General features: G+C 40.5%; 1 protein-coding gene across 3 annotated transcripts in view; it reads left to right on the forward strand.

The window, feature by feature from the left end:
• Positions 1-20,677, forward strand: part of alk (ALK receptor tyrosine kinase) — a 498,812-nt gene that overhangs the window by 185,356 nt on the left and 292,779 nt on the right. For all 3 annotated transcript variants that reach the window (XM_055005938.1, XM_055005937.1, XM_055005939.1), the window contains exon 2: positions 14,099-14,209. In XM_055005938.1, coding sequence (XP_054861913.1) covers positions 14,099-14,209 — 111 coding nt within the window. The remainder of the gene's footprint in view (positions 1-14,098; positions 14,210-20,677) is intronic.

Consider the following 20,677-nt stretch of genomic DNA (forward strand, 5'->3'; position numbering starts at 1 on the left):
ATATTCGTCACAGTGGTCATGCCACAACACTCCCAACTGAAGCCACAGTCAATATATTTGTCTTCTTGTCAAAGATTCAAAATGAATTGAGAAGATTAGATGTGTCAAACCCGTGTCACCCCTGACCAGATATAGCATTGATGTGCTTTTACCTATTAGGCTACAGATTAGCCAGAGCCCACCTGTTCAGTCGTTTGTGTTCATGTCCCGGCGTTCCCGGGATCTTTCTGCATGGAGTTTGCATGTTCTCCCTGTGCATGTGTGTGTATTTTCCAGGTACTTTGGCTTCTTCTCACAGTCCAAAAACATGCTGAAGTTAATTGGTAATTCTAAACTGTCTGTAGGTGGGAATGTGAGTGTGATTGTTTGTCTCTATGTGCAGCCCTGCAATCTTCAATTGAATTCAATTTTATTTATATAGCACCAATTACAATTCAAATTGTCTCAAGACGCTTGACAGAACCCACATGCCTGAACCCCCAGAGCAAGCCTTAAGGCAACAGTGGCAAGAAAAACCTCCCTTTTAATGGGAAGAAACCTTGAGCAGAGCCCGGCTCATATGGGGGGCCCAATCTGCCGCTGGCCGTTTTATTATTAGTCATGCTCAGTACAAAAATCACATAAAATCATCACTTTGTCAAACTGCTTCTAAAACTGTGAAAAGTCCAGTTTAAAAAAGCACAATGACATATAAGGTTAAAAAAAAAAAAGATAAGTTAAAATGCAATTTCTTCTAAAATAATTCCTCTATAAAACATTAAAAAAAATGAAATGCTACAACTCCCTATCAGTCCACTCACACAGTCTACATTAATACATACCCATTTAGTTTATTGTGTATATTTCAAACCTTGAATTCATGAAGCTAAAACCAAACTTTTGCCCTCCCACCCCCCTGTTCATGGTCCCAGTGCTCAGGTCTTCATACCGGCTCTGACTCTGTATGGTGATCTGTCCAGGTGTCTCCTACCTTCACCCTCAGTCAACTGGGATAGACTCCAGTCCCCTCATGACCATAATGAGGATTAAGCGGTGTACAGATAATGGATGGATGCATGGAATGTCCAGGGCCTTTTTCTCTATCTTTTTATTTTGACATTTATTACTTTAATTCATTTGCTTTTGTGCCTAACCTACAACTCCAATGTTAGAGTAGACTTCACTCAACTCAGATGGGACAAAACAACAGGATATAATGATGTTAATGGTATTTGATGCCATTTAATTGAGTGTTCATTTGTAAACATTACAATGCTGTTTTCTACACTGTTGCCATTGATTTCCTGAGTGCTCAACTAACTTCCATGATTTAAGTGACACTTTGATGTTTAATTTCTTAGCAACTCAATGTTTTATCAAATAATTTGCCCCAAAATTTCCACTTAGGGCAGTATATACCTTCATTTGAGCATGTACTGAGTATCTGGATATTGCTCTTGATGATGTTGCATTGAGGTTGAGGGTGTTGGATTCTTTAGCAGCAGCGACTTTTTCTTGGCAGAGATTCTCTGTTTTCTTGAACTGCCCCCTGGCCATTGTTTGTGCATACAAAATAATCATGCACTGACAACGTAAGGCGCTTTCGTTTTTTGGTGAAAACAGCACTTTAATGTTGGGTCCCTCAGCCATTGTCACAATGCATATCATCTCATCTAAGTAAAAGTAAGTAAAGTAGCTGCCCTAAAACACTACTGAGGGGAGTCCCTCCTGTGACAGCATGTGTAGTTTTGTGTTACTGAACTCATTGCAGCATGCTATTCAATGCTGCAGAATATGGGAAAGTATTAGTATTATAATTTCCATGTCTGAATAAAATTGAAAATTCAGTTTTCCTAAATACAAACTGATCTTACCAGTAGTGTTTTCATGCCATGCGGAGCAGACAGCCAGAGGAGTCAACATGTTTGCCACTGTGTGAGAGAGTGTGGGCCACAGCGAGCTCAGTGTCATTAAAAACAAGGCAAGAAGTGTGGCCTGCGACTGAAAACACACTCCTTCACTTAGCTGCATCTATGCCCCTGTGCTAAAAAGTTCTTGGTACTTATAACTAAATGAAATCTGCTACCAAATTATTTTGAAAGAAAATGTGGAAATATGTTTGAACTGCATATATAAATAGCATCACAGGCAACCAAATGTTAAGCTTGTGTGAACACTTGCAGTGATGTAGTTTTCAGAAAGCTAAAAAAAATCTCTCATCTGCATAAGGTAAGTACACCTTTATGGCTGCATTGGTCATTGTGTGGAATAAACAAGGCTGCACTGTTTTGATTATATATTTTTTCAGCCTATTTTTAATTCTTAAAAGAGGGAGCAATACTATATTTTTACTTATTCAACATGTTATTGGACTGATTTTTAATCATATTTTTCAGAGATGTTGGTACTCTTCCCTGTTACTCACTATGGTCTTAAATAATATGCTATATGTCTTTTAATATCTGTTTAGCCACATACAACCCTTTCAACTACTAGCCTTTCAACACCATTAGCTAACACAATGTAGCATTAGAACACAGGAGTGATGGTTGCTGGAAATGTTCCTCTGTACCTCTATGGAGATATTCCATTAAAAATCAGCTGTTTCCAGCTACAATAGTCATTTACCACATTAACAATGTCTACACTGGATTTATCATTCATTTAATGTTATTTTAATTTAAAAAAAAATGCCTTTCTTTTAAAAATAAGGACATTTCTACGTGACCCCAAGCTTTTGAATGGCAGTGTACATGAAAGTAGATCCAACACCAGGTAGGTAGGTGGGGCAGCACTAAGGACCTTGCCTAAGGCTCCTTACTGGACAACTGCATGCTCACTGGGATTTGAACCACTGATCTCCGGTGTGTCAGGTGTGTTAGTCACTGGGCCATCCACCTGCACAGCTTACACATAAGTTGAATATTAAAACCATTTCATTACAGATTAAACATTTAGCAATTTGTACTCTGTCATGTATGGTGTGAAAATCTACAGAGATGTAGGGAAACAAATCTGGAAAAGTTTGATATTTTGAAATGAAAATATGTAGGAATCCTGAGCATTTTAAAATTGTGCATTACTGCTGTAGCAACATGTTCATTTTGAGCATCCTTTGAGCATCTTTTTTACCACGATGTCTTGTTTAGTTTAATTATCCTCACAGTCATTATTTTGGTTTACTTTAATTATCCTCACAGTCGTTGTTCACAGAAAAATGTAAAACTGTTTGCTTTTTGTGAGAGTGAAAACAGAAACACTGTGTTGCTGAGCCTGAATGGTTACAGAACTGTGGTGTTTTAAAGCTTTTGGGGTTCTTTTCCACAGCTCTAAAGGGTTGTGTGGATGAAAAAGTAGGCCAAAATGAAGGCTATAGATATCTACTGCCTTTTTATGTGTGAGCAACCCGTGCAAATTAAAAAAAAAAAACACCTGATAAACAAGTTACTCCTGTACATAAATCATACATAACAATAAAACTACCTGGCTAATACAGTATAGGTCCTCCTCTTGCTGCCAAAACCTCTCTGACCCATCAAGGCATGAACACTTGACATCTGTGGTGTTCAGTGGTATCTGGCACTGGGATGTTGACAGTGAATCATTGAGGTCCTGTGGGCTGTCCAGTGGGCCACAGTGAATGGGGTTTGTTCCAATGTACTCTACAGATGCTCAATCGGTTTGGGATCTGGGGAGTTTGGAGGCTAGGACAACATGTTTGGCTCTTTTTCATGCTTTTTGAGCCATTCCTGAGTAGTTTCAGTGGTGTGGCAGGGTGGAGGAGATCTTGGAAGGGTGAGCTTGGCCTACGACAACAATTAAGTGGGCGGTACGTGTCAGAGCGATATCCACATGAATGCCAAGATCCAAGGTTTCCCAGCAGCACACTGCACTGTAACGAGGAAATCGATGTCATTCCCTTAATCTGTCAGTGGTTTCATTGCTGTGATGGATTAGAGTGTGTTTCATGTCTCTTTCATGTCAGAATTTAAGTAAGACGAAATAAATGGAAGTAAATTAAGGGCTTTAACTGCCTTCACGTGTCACAGTCGCTGCTGTGGAGGTTTATTAGCAGGCCAAACTACAGTAACCAACTTCAAGTTGGGTTCAGAACTCTGGCATCCATTTTACAATATCTGTAGCTCAACTGTCTTCTTAGAAATCTCTGCTCTAATAATTTGTAAAAGCAGCAGCTCCACATGTCTTTTTACTACCTGGTCTGTAGTAGCACTTGAGGAGGATCATTATGTGATGTGTGAAAAGAGAATTCTGAGAATAAAGTGGGGATAATTGTGAGCGTCACAAGATGTCTAGCCTCTTTAATTCCTAAATTAATAGTAGAGACTTTTTTTTTCTTTTGGCAGATTCTTGTACTTCTACAATAGGAAATGTAGATGGTAACAGTGAGCCATGCACAGTAAAACATACAAAAAGAGGGGGGTCTTACATAATTAATTCAATTAGCGCTTCCATAATTTAATCAGACACCCCGTGGCCATAAATTGTTTTACACAGAATGGCAAATGAGACCGGAGAACTTTTTCTGCAACTTTAGATTCCACTCTCTATCAGTCAACAAGCCATTTTTATGCATTATTTGTGAATACTGGGCTGCCTTTTAAGAGGTGTTGCTGTATGTTGGTATTGCAAAGCTTCAAAGAAAAAGGGCATGAGTGTTCAACAGCACAATCGTTTTCTTTAATGAGCATCAGGGAAGCCCAGTTGACATCTTCATTGTCACTGCGTAGCCCTTTATTCCCTGGGATAATGCTTGCAGACTGAAGCCTTATGATCCAGTTCTTTGATAAAATCACTTGGTGTTCATCTTGAGAGACAAAACAGCGCTTGATCTTACTCTGAATTTGGGGTACACATGTCAAGTGAACATACATTACCTTGGGGAGCTTCTTAAGCGCTGTCAGAAGGCATCCCTGTGACGGCATGTCAGCGGTTGGTGTTTGGCATCGCTGGTATTTCATCATATGTTGTGAAACTGTCTCCGCTCATTGCAAATGTTACATTAGCGGCTCATTTACAGAAGCTGCATGTTGAGCATCCAAAGCAAACAGTTATTGGAAAAGCCTTTGATGTTTCACTATTTACACTGCCTCTATTCAGCTATAGTGGAGCATTTAATATTTTTAACTCCTGTTTTTTAAATGCTGTCAAACTCCTCTTTCAGAGTTTTAATTTTAACATTTGCCCCTCATTATATCCGTCATTTCCAGTCTGCAGGTTGTAATTCAGAGTACTGTTTTTGCTTTTGAATTCAGTGACTGCTATCCAAGAGGGAGTTTTCTGAGATCCTCCTTCTGCACAGAGGATGTTGTATTACTGGAGGCCTTAACTTAGGCTTTACTGGCAGCACTCTGGGTTAATAAGCTGCATCCTACAGTTGCACCAAAATCCCTTTCTTGTTTACAAGACAGGGTTTATGCCCAAAAAAATAAAAAATAATGCACCAACATCTTATGACAAATGCAAAAAGCCTCTTAAAAGCAAGTTATCCCCCACTTAAAGCTAACAATCGCAGTAGGTGGCATATTAACAAGAACACTTTATATCTGTCTCCTCTATTTAACCCTGTTTAACCTCGGTTGCTAATGGTTGAAATGAGACTTAAGCCTTAGGAAAACATGACACCCTTATTAATGCAGTTGAGACATTTCTGAATTGTTTACTGTCACTGTAGTCGTGTTTAAAGCTGTTTAATTTGAGACGTAGTTATTGCCTCCCCTCCATAGGCCTCCGGTGAGAACTGTGATCAGGTAAGAAGTGTGTGTGAATCGCTGTGTACACACATGTGGGTGTTTTGGGGGTCGGGGAGCAACGTGTGTGGAATTCTGTGAAGGTCTTAATGAAAGTCAGAGTGCTTAGTGGACATGAGGGCTCCTCTGATGGAAATCAATGCGGTCTTTTGTAGCAGAGTGAGATCAGCCAATTCCAGGCCTCAGCTGCCTGATGTGGTGCTGGCAGACTTTGACGAGCATTTAATGACGCGTCACTGGGCTCGACAGGTAATCAATTTATTTAGGCAGTAATGTATGTATCCCTAGGTAAATCTTTAATTAATGGGGAAAAAAGAAGAGGACAATTGTGGTGCAGGAGACCGAGGAGCATGGAATTCCAACAGGGTGAAAGGGTGGCTTCCTCATTTCCCTTTTAATTAGGTGTAAATGCAAAATTCTATTACATTTCCCAGCATCTCTGTTCGGCTTCATCTTCTCAAGGAAAGGCAAACTGACCAACATATTACAAATGTCTATTTAGACTTGTGCAAACATTTCAGAATCCTTGTGATTTCAGTGAAGGCCTTCCTATTTTCCAGGTCCAGCAGAGCCATAGATCCACTGCCTGTGCACTTACCCTGCTTCCACTTTTCATGGGTAATTAGCTGCATTTGTGGACCATTGCACTGCTGTGAAACAAAGGCCACAGGCACCGCATGCATCATGTATAGTAGTGTCCACTCAAAAATGTTTGTGAACTCTTATTTGTGCATGTCCCCCTGTGTTCTAGTGCTGCATTTTTAAGAATTTTGAAGGCCTCTGAAAGCATCCGCTTAGATCTCATTTAACCGAAACATGCGGATGCTGACGTTTGAGTGACTGAGAGTCAAAAAGAGACAGTCGGATGTAGACGACTAAGAGAAATGTCTTTTTAAGTGACATGTGGAGTTCTGACTGTATGTGAAGGAGTCTATGTGTGTGTTCTGCAGATCTTCTTGTGAGTGAAAGTCTTGAAGACATAACCTTTACATAAATACATTTTGAATGGCATTGGTACAGTCAACATTTTCATTGGTATTTATCAAACAGAAAAACCAAACTGATAAATGTTTTAAAGCCACAATAGCAAAAATCTCTCTCTGTGAAGTTGTGCTGACATGTTGTCTGTTGGGCTTTAATGCAACTCATCTAATTTATCAAACTTTGCTCCAAATTGAGTCAGATTCGCTCAGCTTCCAGACATGTTAACCTCGATGAAATTATCACATCACTGTCTAAATGAGTTGTGATTTGATCAATGAATTGAATTCATCTGTGGAAACAAGTAAATCACCATTGTCTCTAGTCTCTACTCTGAAAAGGTAAAACTGAATTTTTTTTGTCCATCCATCTACAGTCAGTAATCCATAATGTGAAATGCAAAACACATTTTCAGAAACTGTTGTACATTTATTAAAAATTTAAAAAATGAAAACACTCATGGGCTGCACAGTGGCGTAGTGGTTAGCACTTTCGCCTTGCAGCTAGAAGATCCCTGGTTCACGTCCCGGCTTTCCCGGGATCTTTCTGCATGGAGTTTGCATGTTCTCCCTGTGCATGCGTGGGTTTTCTCCGGGTACTCCGGCTTCCTCCCACAGTCCAAAAATATGCTGAGGTTAATTGATCATTCTAAATTGCCCGTAGGTGTGAATGTGAGAGTGATTGTTTGTCTCTGTATGTAGCCCTGTGACAGACTGGTGACCTGTCTAGGGTGTCCCCTGCCTTCACCTGAGTCAGCTGGGATAGACTCCAGCCCCCCCATGACCCTAGTGAGGATTAAGCGGTGTATAGATAATGGATGGATGATGGATGGAAAACACTCATTTATCAAAGTATTAAGACCTTGTGGTGTGACAGTGGTCTGGTGCATCCTGCTCGCTTTAATTATCCTTGAGATGTGTTCAGAATAGGATTTTAGGCTGCCTGTGGCAAATTGAACTGATTAGGCCTAGTTGAAAAAGGCATATGTAAGGTCCCACAATTCACACTACATGCCAGGACAACAACCAAACAATGAAGTCTAAGGAATTCTCTTCAGACCTACTCAAGGCAAATAATGGCAAATGGATCAGCCTCAAGAGAGCTATGGGGAATGTTGTTCATTCTGAAAACAATGTCTAGAGACATATAGCCAAGCTTAACCAACCAAGTAAATCTGACGATCGCTGTAATGAATTCGGTTTTATTAAAAGTAGCAATGTAAGGCCACAGAGTGCAATCTCTCCTCAGCTGCTAGTAAGGAAAGCCATGATCCCAATGAAATTAAAGCACCATTTGGCAATGATACACCAAGAGCATACAAGTAAATAATATAAAGATCTTTCCTGACAAAACAGCTGGCAGGAAACACCAAGCAAATTCAATAAAGCAAATTAGGAATCTTATCTGGTGGTTTAGTGGAATATAACCCTCTGAACCCCAAAAACCTGCCAGGGAGTTTCAAAGGCATGTTATCTTAAAAAAAATAATTAAAAAAATCAGCAAAATCACACTATTTGTCAGACCCACAAAGAATGGTTAGATTTTTAACTTTCCTACAGCCCTTGAGCTACTCATCATCTGTGATGTCCAGAGAATTGGAAAAAAAAGCTGCACTCTTCGGCACATTGAAGAGGTCATTAGTGACTCAGCTGTGACCAACAGTTATGTGGCAAAAATTCAAGAATCAGAGTATGTCCTGAACTGAACTGAGCTGCAGTCTGTGCATAGACAGAGGAGATAGGAGACAAGTATAGAAACAAGGGAAAAATGCTTGTACAGAAATATCTAGACTTGTTATATTTTTACTTTTTCAAGCACCGTCGAACACTTGAAAAAGTGGTGTACATGTTGATTTGAGATTTTTTTTTAAATATTTTGTTTAAGAAATAAATTCAATTATTGTTTTTTTAAAATCTCCTTTCATTATTTATTTCATTTTAAATATCTTATACTGCAGAAAAATTGTTTCCATATAGGTGCAGGACTTAGTGTTGCAGTGAAAAATGAGTCCACAGTGAGTACAAATATGGCAGGAGCAACAACAAACAGGAACCACTTAGGGTTCAGAAGTTAAAAAAGAAAAAAAACAATCACACAATTGGAGAAGGAATTACACAAACGTCTGCTGCTGAATTGTGAGAGGTTTAAAAAGGACACATTAAAAAGAAGAGTTGAACAACATTCAGAGTGGTCATAAAGGTGGAGCAAAAAGGGCTGTTGTTATATTTGTCTCATGACCAGACACTAAGTTTTTGTCCACCTTTTCCTCACTGCTACAACTTGCCTATGTGAGTCATCCTGCCTGCTCCTCACTGACTTAATGACTAAGCACAATGGCAGGGCCCTTCAGAGAGAGCATTTCACTCGCATTTGTGACAGAAAATAGATATGTACAAGCTGTAAAATGTCTGCAAATAGAAAATATTGGAAATTTATCCCAGTAGATTCGTGACACAGCAACAGTGATGACACAGCTACTATGCTGAACCAATGTTGTCTGTTGAAAACACTAATTGTGTATAACGATGCACAAATCCCCTGTGTTGTCACTGTAACAGCTGTTGTGAACGTCCATGTCGTGGCTTCTCCCATCATTATGTTGGCAGTGGGTGGCTCCTCTGAACTCCCACATAATCCAAAAATGAGCAAAGAGGAGAAGCATGTGTGGTGCTGAGGTGGGCAATGCAAACATCTTTCTCTCTCTTTGGCTGATTGGTGTGAATATACATTGATCAGGCATATCATTATGACCACCTACTTATTGTGTTGGTCCCCCTTTTGCTGCCAAAACAGCCCTGACCCATCGAGGCATGGACTCCACTAGACCCCTGAAGGTATGATGTGGTTTCTGGCACCAAGATGTTAGCAGCAGATCCTTTAAGCCTTGGAAGTTGTGAGGTGGGGCTTCCATGGATCAGACTTGTTTGTCCAGCACATCTCACAGATGCTTGAGTAGATTGAGATCTGGGGAATTTGGAGGCCAAGTCAACACCTCAAACTGGTTGTTGTGCTCCTCAAACCATTCTTGAACAATTTTTGCTTTGTGGCATGGTGGATTATCCTGCTGAAAGAGGCCACAGGCATCAGGGAATACTGTTTCCATGAAAAGATGTAAATGGTCTGCAGCAATGCTTAGGTAGGGGGTACATGTTAAAATAACATCCACATGGATGGCAGGACCCAAGATTTCCCAGCAGAACATTGCCTAAAGCATCACTGTTACGTCCCTGGAGGCCAGGGGATGAAGGGAGTAACAAATATAAAGAAAACTGGGTAAAGAGGCAGGAAAACTGATCATGTGGTGGAAAAGTAATTTTATTTACAAAGAATAGAAACCCTAAATCCAACACAAAGCAAGCTTCTCAAGTATGAAGCTGATCCTACTATATCAAAGTCCTTGAAGCACAACACTGTAGAGTTTAGGTAGAACACCAGTCACCAACAGCACTCCAGCAGCTGGTCTGGCCCACCGGCAACACTGATCAGGGTGGCTTAGCTATAAACTGTCCTCGCGGATTGTCAAGGAGCCACAGGTGCACCTGGCCACTCCCGCTGGGCGTAATGTAAAAAAAGAAAAGAGAAAACACAACCTACCTTACCTACGCACACACCCTAGAACATAACAGTCACACTGCCTCCGCCAGCTTGTCTTCCTCCCATAGTGCATCCTGATGCCATGTGTTCCCCAGATAAGTGACACACACACGCCTGGCCATCCCTGGGATGTAAAAGAAAGCATAATTCATCAGATCAAGCCACCTTCTTCCACTGGTCCGTGGTCCAGTTCTGATGCTCACGTGTCCATTGGTGGTGCTTTCGGTGGTGCACAGGGGTCAGCATGGACACCCTGACTGGTCTGCAGCTATTCAGCCCCACATGCAACAAACTGTGATGCACTGTGTATTCTGACACCTTTCTGTCAGAGCATTAACTTCTTCAGCAGTCTGAAGAACAGTAGCTCGTGTGATGGATTGTATCACATGGGTCAACCTACACCCTATGTGCACCAGTGAGTCTTGGCTGCCCATGACCTTGTCACTGGTTCACCACTGTTCCTTCCTTGGACCACCTCTGATAGATACTGACCACTGCAGACCAGGAACACCCCACAAGAGCTGCAGTTCTGGAGATGTTCTGACCCAGTAGTCCAACCATCACAATTTGGTTTTTGTCAACTTCACTCAAATCCTTACACTTGCCCATTTTTCCTGCTTCTAACATCAACTTTGAGGACAAAATGTTCACTTGCTGCCTGATATATGCAACCAACTAACAGGTGACATGATGAAGAGATAATCAGTGCTATTCACTTCACCTGTCAGCGGTCATAATGTTATGCCTGATTGGTGTACACATGTACATGACACCTTAATCGTTGATCCTTTAGTTGATATAAGTTTTGAAAAGTTGTAATTTACTGTAGCCCAATCTGAAGCACTTTTTCTCATCACATCAGATCCATATAGACAGGGAAAATTCTGCTGAGCTCCATAAATATAATGTACACGAGAGATACTCTGTTAGAAACTCATTTTAACTTGACTCTCAGAGACTGACTGGTAACTCTAAAGTTCTGAGTTGGGGTTCAGCTCTCACATTCACCTGGACCAGTAGCAATTCCACTGTTATTAACAGGAAAAAAAAAACAGGGACAAGAGAATAGGAATTGGGACAGTGTCTTTTCATGACTAGCCCTGTGCTATATGTCTGCCTCAGGCCTTCTTGAACTGTTTCCAGAGTAAAAGGTAAAATTATCTAATATCAGGACATATTGCCAAACTGCCCCACAAGCAGCCAGAAAATGCACTCTTATAAATACCACTCAGCCAACCAGCTCCTTCACCCCCAGCAGTCAGGGAGAATTCTAGTCACCTCCCACAACAGCTGCTAAGTCAGCCAGGCAGGCAGTTCCCCTGGTGGCTTATCAGTTTTTATAAAAGCCCTACAGAAACCAGCAGCTACAGTGACCGAGGAGCCAACCAGGCAGTCAGCTCCAGCAGCAGTCCACCAGCTCATGCAGTATTCAAACAGCCAGCCAGTTTCCCCAGTAGCAACAGCTGTTGACCTCAAACCAAGTCTCTGTATGGGCCAGGCAGCTCCTCTCGTCTGGCTGTCAGAAGGGAAGAGAAAGGCCCCAAATCGGAACCCTAAAAGGAGAAAACCTCATCCAGACATTGGACCTTGTCCTTCAGTCAGATATCAGCGCATAATGATGGCAAACTTATTTCCTTCCAGGTGCACTTTGCTTGATTTCAAGAAACACTGTCCGTCCAAGAAGTGCATTTGAATAAAAACAGCTTAGTCATATAGCTTGTTCATTTCCTTATACTTTGATTAGGCTTGTTTTGTTGCATTTCTTGATTCTCAGAAAGACCCTTCACTAGTATTTTGTTCTCTTCTGTTTTGGTTAAGTAGTTTTTAGCTGTTTCTGAAATAAAGCTGCAGAGACATTGCAATTTGGTGTCCCATTATCCACTCCTGTTGATTTGGAAATGAAAATTACTTAATAGCTAATCACACTGGTAATGTGCTTGATGCTTTTCCAATCTTGTGACCATGCCATGTGTTCTTGGCCTGTCCATTAAGTCTTAATTAGACATGAGCTGTCATGATTATTTTTAGTGGAATGATTTCTTCCCACACTTTGTGTAAAACCAAAAGCAGACAGCTAATCTTGTTTAAAGAATAAAAGCAATATTTTCTAACAAAGTAAGCATTTCTCTCAGATGCTGGCTCCATGCTTTTATTTGTCTCATCTGGTTGCATTGAGCTGTTGATTTGGTTTCTGCAGCAGAATAGCAGCAATGTCTTGTAAATAAATAAATAAAAAAATCAAGCATTAATGGTATAGAATGATTGCCAGTGCAACTCAGCATGTTATTATACACATGCAGTTGCTATGAACAACATGTGTGTATCCCAGATATGTTTACATCTCTATTCTGCTGCCGTAAGGTAGACATAAGAGATCTAGCAGAGTGGAAAGGAATATAAAGCTTGAAAACTTTAGATGAGACATGTAAACTGTCTCTCTTAATAGTGTTTAAAAAAAGCACAAATGTAGGGGCGCCTGTATAGCTCAGTGGGTTAAGCAGACGACCCATATACAGGGGCTGGTCCCCGATGCACTGGAACAGGTTTGATTCCCACTTGTGGCCTTTTGCTGCATGTCTTCCCTCAACTTTTCTCCCACATTTCCTGTCTGTCTCTCACTGCACCTATCGAATAAAGTCGAAAAGGCCAACAAAAAAAAAAAACGAAAAAAAACATGTATGAATTAGTCCAACATATTTCTTGACAATCTAAAAAATACCCATCCTAATGTAATCGACTCTATTTGTCAGTATAACTCATTCTGTGTGAGAATAAATGTTGAATGTTATGGACATCTTCTCTGGCCAATGTGCTCTGTTCAGTGCCATGAAAGGCAGCATTTACAATCAATCGCTCTTTAAGGCTCATTTAGAATGACTGCAGGATTTATGCAGGAGTCTCCTTTCTAGGCAGCAGCGTATTGGTCTGTGACTGTGCAGTAATTACCTATGGACTAAGGACAAAGTGAGAGAGATGGCATGTGTGTGTGATGGCAGCGGTGAGAGGTGGGTGCACGAAATATAAGAGAAAGTTATATAAGAGAAAGTAGTTGCGCCTACTTTACAGTATCAGACTTCTTTTCGATCTTGTTATAATTAATCTTTGAGCTTGGAAGGTGAAGACAGAGTGAAACAAAATCAGACAAACCTGCCTGCAGGTAATTATGCAGCCTATCGATGTCCAATAACCAATTCATATGGCCCCTTGGACTTCTTAACTATCACTCAAGTGCACTGTGTCGCTGCTCAAGTTTGCTGCTGTTACTCTGCAGTACTAAACTGCACATGCTTCGCTGGCTTCTAAATGCTGAAGTCCATTATGATTTTTTATTTTTTTTTTAAAAATCTGACCAATACAGTGAAATGCCCCATTATAGTTCTGTATTACTGCAGAAATTCCAATTACAGCTCTACTATCGCTTTGTCACTTTCCATTTGGATGAACGCTTTTGCCAAGGTCTTTAGGAGTTTGACCTCATCTGTTAGATAACAAAGCTGCCAGCAGGAAGGGCTTTGTATCGTAAGGAGTCATTCACAGCTAGAACATACAGTACAAATGTAATAAAGCATGTGGAGTCATGCCTTAGCTGGACCAACAAATACACAAGATCCCAGGATGGACGCCAAATCGATGACAACAAGACAACCCAATAAACACAACACAATGTGCAATCTTTATTTAATGTGTTAGCATTTTTCTAATGTTTTCATTTCACTTTCCCTATATCTCAGCAACATGGACTCTGAGAGTAAAATGTGATCTTGCTTCTATTTTAGGTGAACCACTGGATGGCAGGACTGCTACTGGCTATCCTAGAGGGTACTGGAGCTTCTCCTGGGTAGTCGAGGATGACCTGAGCTTTCCCAATGACTCCGTGCCCATGTCAGGTGAGTCAAATATTGTCAGCTTCCTCAGACAGAGAGACAGACGACGGCACCTCTGACGATACTTTGTTCCCAATTGGCTCTGACAGCCAGCATCAGCTCTCCATCAGCACACATAAACGTCCCTGTCTCGGCTGCCCTCTACGTTGTCCTGCGCTGTCATTGTCACGAAGCGGAGTTTCTGTTGATCAGCCTCTTAATGACCCCTTCAAGGACCCACATAATTACACCTTGTAGATATTACAAAACTGCACACACATCTGGAACCTGCTGCAGTTATTACAGATAAATTCAGTGTTAAGTAATCTTTTAGGAGTAAAAAATAATGGTTATATTAACTAAATGATGAATTAAAGCAGAGAGTAAAAGTAAAAATAAAATGCTTAACACTACACATACAGCTTTTGTGTGAAGCCCACAAAGTAATTCATCATGAACAAACATTAAACACAGTGAATAAGGTTATGTGTTGTTGATATATACAAAATGAAGGTATGCTGAAGATGTGAATGAATTTTGGAACTTCAGCATCAGATGACCATTTGTCATTTGGTTAATGTTTGTGTAAAGCAAGACCAATCTGAAATGAAGACATTCAGATGTGATAGTATGAGAAATTATCATAGTTGTGGCAAATAAATTGCCAGAATATTTAATAGTGATGCCAAGTAATTTATGAATTTGTATCTCTTTGAATCTTAAAAAAAAACATATCCAGGCATTAAGAACCCATTTTTCTGATTTGTTTCAAATTACAAAATCATTTAGTCCTCTGATGCTATAATTAACTTTAAGAGCCAAACATAAAGTGAAAAAGATGGAGAGAGAATCCATTAGTCTTCTATAACTACACCTCAGGTGAGCAATGCAGTAGACTACGTAAGATACTGTTATTTTAAGTCGCAGTATTCAGTGTTTATTCCCTTTGAATATAGATCCTCGTTCATAAAGTCCTTGGCAGCATGAAACAATTGTTCCTCTGTGTATTATTTACACTGTTAACAAAATACTAAATATAAAAGCCACATTTATACCCACTGTCTACTTGCACGTGAAATGGGTGGCTGCTATGCTGCCACATTGGATATTTGTTCACAGCCCACTAACCTCAACTTACTGTCAGATGCTGCTGCCACCAGATAGCGCAGATGTAATTCAATTCAATTCAATTTTATTTATATAGCGCCAATTACAGTCAAATTGTCTCAAGACGCTTTACAGAACCCATATGCCTGAACCCCCAGAGCAAGCCCTAAGGAGACAGTGGCAGGAAAACACCCTTTAACAGGGAAAAAAACCTTGAGCAGAACCCGGCTCTAATGTGGGGGAACCATCTGCTGCTGGCCGGGCGGGTTGAGAGGGACAGAAGAGGTAGAAAGGTAGAGATAGAGGGATGGAGGTAGAGATAGAGGAATAGAGGTAGAGAAGTGGGGGGGGACAAGGACCATAAAACACACAGTATAATACATGCATGATAAGACAGATGATACATGCAAAGTATAACTAACATGGAAACTAATTATAGTTTACTGCTATGGTGTACGGCTCTGGCATTAAATATACTACATATATAGCTGGTGGTAAATTCAAAAATATGTAGATGAGCAAATCAAGTATAGTGAAGGCAATGCAGAGTAGTAATCACAATCACTTTACTGTAGTCAGTGAAAAAACTATTTTGCAACCCCTCATGCTCATCTTTCAAAAGCCTACCAAATATACTGTAAGAATCTTTACAGAATTTGAGCCGGTGTGTCAAAAGGGTTACACACAAATCACCATTCCCCAGTTTTGTGCATTTGGTGTATAAGACAGAATAAATCAATGTTAAGGTTTGCACACTCCACTACACATTCACAAGCATCCTTTTTTCTGTTACTTGTTTTAATCAGTTATGTTTGCAAGCAGAAATCTGGTGGGTAGATTTTGGCAAAATGCTTAAAATGCCTTTATGTTGGAAGATGAAGGGATCTATGTCCGTCTGTGCTATTTTTCCATCAGCACTCAATAGTTGGTAAATGAAACTCACAGCTGTATACAGCTTCTTGCAGAGCAGGTGGAAAGAACAGCAACTGAAGTTGACATTAGATTTAAACACTTCTAATAAAAGTCATCTGGAGCCCAGAGTCAAATATTACAGCCCCGTTCATGAGCATCTGATTAAATGTAGGTTCATGAGTGCATCCATGTCACGTGACCCTCTCCTAGCCCTTTCCCATCACTTGGAGACGACTCCAGCATGATTTTTTTGCCCCTTCCCAACCTCTTGAAGGATGGTAGGTCATCATGTAAGTGTGTAAGTGCCATCAGCACCTGTCACCCAACTGTTTGTGAAACCCTTCATTTCTCTGTATATCCCTGGACCGGGACCTTGCTTCAGCTGGATGTGGCTGTCACAGTCTGCAGTGGACCCAACTATAATTGCTGTCAGTTAGACACACATTACTGCTTTAGAATCAATCAACCCACCATGCACACAGCCAAATACATTTTTCTGTTATTTCCCACAATGACAGCTCCTACCCCTCATCTCCACTATATTGGCAAACCAGAAAAGGATTTTTTTCATTTACTGTATAGTGATTGGTGAACCGAGCTTGATGCGGCTGGAGCAAGAAGGACCACATCTGGGCAGCAAGGGACAGATGGCCACAAATGTGGATGCAAAATAATGACACAGCTCAGTGAAACAAATTTAATTGAACAGACTGAATGGACAAAAACAAATGTATGTTTGTACTTGTCATCTGCATAGTATATTTGATTAGATTTTACTCTCCTCCATTAGTAGATAGTTGTGTGTGTGAACATGTGTGCCTTGTATTTCTGTACATCAAGGGACCAAATATTGACACTTGTCAAACTGATACCAGCCCTTCAGAATGACACTGTGACACTACTGATCCTTCCTGTAAAGACTCGGCATTGTGCTACACAGGACAACATCAGAAGGTGCTGAGAAAAAGGTTTGAGAGAGGACAGGTCACAACAACATGGCATGGTTAACATGGCTTTAGGCTGCAGCGATAGATCTCAGCTCTCCCTACAGCATCTGCTGTCCGCTGGCATTTATTGCCTACTACAAAAGCCAACACAGACTGACTGGACACTCGCCACCAGCTGTCCCCATACCCTCCCCCCCTCCCTCCCACCCTCGGCCTCCCTGCATCCATTAGCAGCCTTTAGCTGTTGAGGCTACAGGGTAAGCCAATTTCCTTATTTGCATATCAGTGCTGGTAGGCTGACTCTGTGTCGGTGGTGTCAGTAATGTCACAGCCCACAGACATGAACCCTCTCCTGCCTCCAATCTACAGTGCCATCTTCCCTTAAGGAATGGCAATGGGGAGGACCATTCAGGCTACATTCTGTTAAGGAAAACCCTCCCCATACAGCATCTTTATCACTCCAGACCTATTCTCCTCATCGAGATGGATTGTCTTGGTTCAGCTGTGGCTGCCAGCTGTAGCACAGGCACTCAGATGGATGCTAGCCACTTGAGGAGTTGCCGTGCTCTACAATAGAACATCTGCCTCACTCAGCTGCTAGTGCTGTTCTTGTGTAATGAGACAAGGCAGTGGAATAAAACACATGTGCAAAGGCGGGAGGTTATAAAGGATAGAGCGCTGGTGCAGGTGCTTAAATATGGCATCCTCCTGGAGTCATATCAGTCAGCCCCTCCAACCCCAACCAGTGGGCTCATTGTTCCTTTTGCATGCCTTCTTAAGTTGTGGAGTGTAGCAGGAATCAAAGCTCCCATGTGCATTTTTTTTTTAACATCTGAGTGGTTTAAACAAATATAGAAAAAATGGAAATTGTTTTTGCTACCTTGTAATATTCATGCACAGGATGTCCAGAGAGATTCTAGATTCTAGGATGAGGCAAAAAGCATCCAAGGCACATTTTAAATTTTAATTGGTATAATAAAAAAAATACCTTTAATCTTTAACTCCAATTCTCAGTATTTCATTTCTTCAAAGACTAAGGTGTCATTAATCCCACAGTGTATTGGGAAATTTTAAAAATGAACTATCTCAGCTGAACAATTGCGTATGTGAATAATTAACTTACAATGAAATGGAGTTAAAGCACAGTTAACAGCTGACTTTACTTATGTATTCAATGTACAGTGACATATACTGTGGCCTTTGAGTTAGATGTTCTGAATCGAGGGACCAGTTTTAAAAATGTTGTGAATCAAACCAAAGGGTCTGTTTTGGATGGTAATTCAGTGGCCACATGAACAGAATTTGCAGACAGACTTACTGCTGCTGCTTACAATGGCTCTAGGTTGTTATTGATTGGAAGGATAGGAAACTCACAAACTTTTTTAAATATTTGAAACCTTCCGTAAGGCAAAAGGTTTTATGTGGTTTTGGTAGTGTCAGTAGTTTCCTTACTATCTTCAAGGGCTTTGATAGTGTGTTGTGAAGAGTTTCTCTTGACCCCCTGCCAGCGTGTCCCCTTTGTAGTGTTGAAGAGTGGATGTTCTGGATAAGGTGAGGGAGTGAGTTCACAAGGAATGGGAAGCCTGACATTTGACTTTCATCTCTTCTGATCTAGAATCAGAGACTGTCACATGCAGTTGAGCCCCACAAAAATGTTGATGAGCTAACCACTTCTACCTTCATACCTCTAGACATCTCTCTTCTTTTTAGTCAGTGTCAATAAACAAATCAAATTCAAACCACCTTTTATCATAAAGACAAGAAAGCAATTCCAAACTCATTTTGGGAGCACTGCTGATGAATATCAAATCATACTGGGTAAAAAAAAAACAAGCAGTTTGATGAGCCATTTCCTAATAATTTGTGTCCCCAACAACAGAATATGAGTTCAGTGTTTTATGTGTTATAGATAATTTCATTCCAATGCCTCTCACATTTGCTGTTTGTCAAATATTACTCGCCACTCATCTGTTCATCTGTATATATTAGACACACGGCATCTGCTCCCAGGAGAGGAAATGAATTTACTTAGAATACCAAGGCCATAAAAAGTCAAATGGATACATAAATAAGCTTTGTCAGACAGAATCTTGTTGTAATCAGGAAATAAATACACTCATCATCTCAGTCATAAGGTTTCATGGGGAGGTTTGCCAGCATGGTCTTTACTCTCAATTCACAGACAGACATAGATTGTTAGGTACAATTTGCGTGATGTCTGCACTCCTGTGCACATCTAGCATCTCATTTTTTAAACATGTAATCACACACAGTGCATTTGGAAAGTTTTCAGACCCTTTAAAGTTTTGCGTATTTTATTATGCTTCTGAATCCTCTTAAAATTGATCCTAATCTCTTTGTTTTTTACACAGTACTCCACAAAGAAAAATATTTGCAGTGTTTTGTTTAATTTGTTAAAAATAAAGACTGAAGTACCTCATTTACATAAATATTTAGACTTTTTTAGGACACTTGCAATTGAGCTTCGGTGCATCCTACTTCTAGCAAGGGTCCTTGAGATGCTTCTACAACTTGATTGTAAACCGCTGGTGCTGAACTGGGATCAGTGTTCATCATTAGAATGGCATACACCTGTCTGTATCTGGTTTCACAGTCGGTGGGATATGCCATGAGGTCAAGAGATTCATGTAGACCTGTGAGGCTGGATTATGTGATACGAGAAAATCTCTGCAGCACTGAAGGTGCCTGAGTCTCAGCACTCTCCGTGATTCTCAAATGGAAGAAATTTAGAACCGCAAACGTGAATGAAGGACCTCGGTCTAACAGGTATCCAGTTATTTAATGGTCACTATAAATGCGATCCAGAGTTTATTTCTGGAGATGGGAGAATGTTACAGAAAGACAACATTATTGCCCTCCACTGAGCAGGCCTTTATGGTGGAGTGGCCAGACAGAAGCTATTGCTAACCAAAACTAAACAACAACACACTGAAATGTGGCCAAAAGCACCTCAATGACACTCAAAATGCTCTGGTCTGATGAAACAAAAACATTTTGTCTACAATTCCCAATGTTATTGTGGAGAAAATGAGACATGGCTCATTAATACCATCCCTACAGTAAAACATGGTGGTGGCATCATCATGCTATGAGGATGAGGGACTAGACAGAATAGAAGCAAAGATTGATGCAGCAAAATATACAGCAATCCTGAGTGAAAACCTTTTGTGTCCTCAGGATCTTGTGCTTGGCCAAAAATTTACTGTATATTTCAACAGGACAACCCAGAGCATGCTAAAGTCACACAGGTAACTTCAAGCAAACTCCAGGATTGATCGAGCCAGAGTTCAGAAACAAACTCTGTCTGAAAGTCTTTTGACTTGTAGCATAGAGCTTGACCTGAGCATGACATTTCCCCATTTAAAAAAAAAAATACTTTAAGTATTTCTGAAGTTTTGTATTAGAATATGCAAATAAAGTATTATCTATGAAAATGTGCCCTAACTTGTATGCATTTTCAAGGTTCAAATTTGTTGTTTCATTTTGTGACCTTTCATAATGTTGG

The sequence above is a fragment of the Amphiprion ocellaris genome, chromosome 20 (genome assembly GCF_022539595.1).
Source record: "Amphiprion ocellaris isolate individual 3 ecotype Okinawa chromosome 20, ASM2253959v1, whole genome shotgun sequence".
Classification (NCBI taxonomy): domain Eukaryota; kingdom Metazoa; phylum Chordata; class Actinopteri; family Pomacentridae; genus Amphiprion; species Amphiprion ocellaris.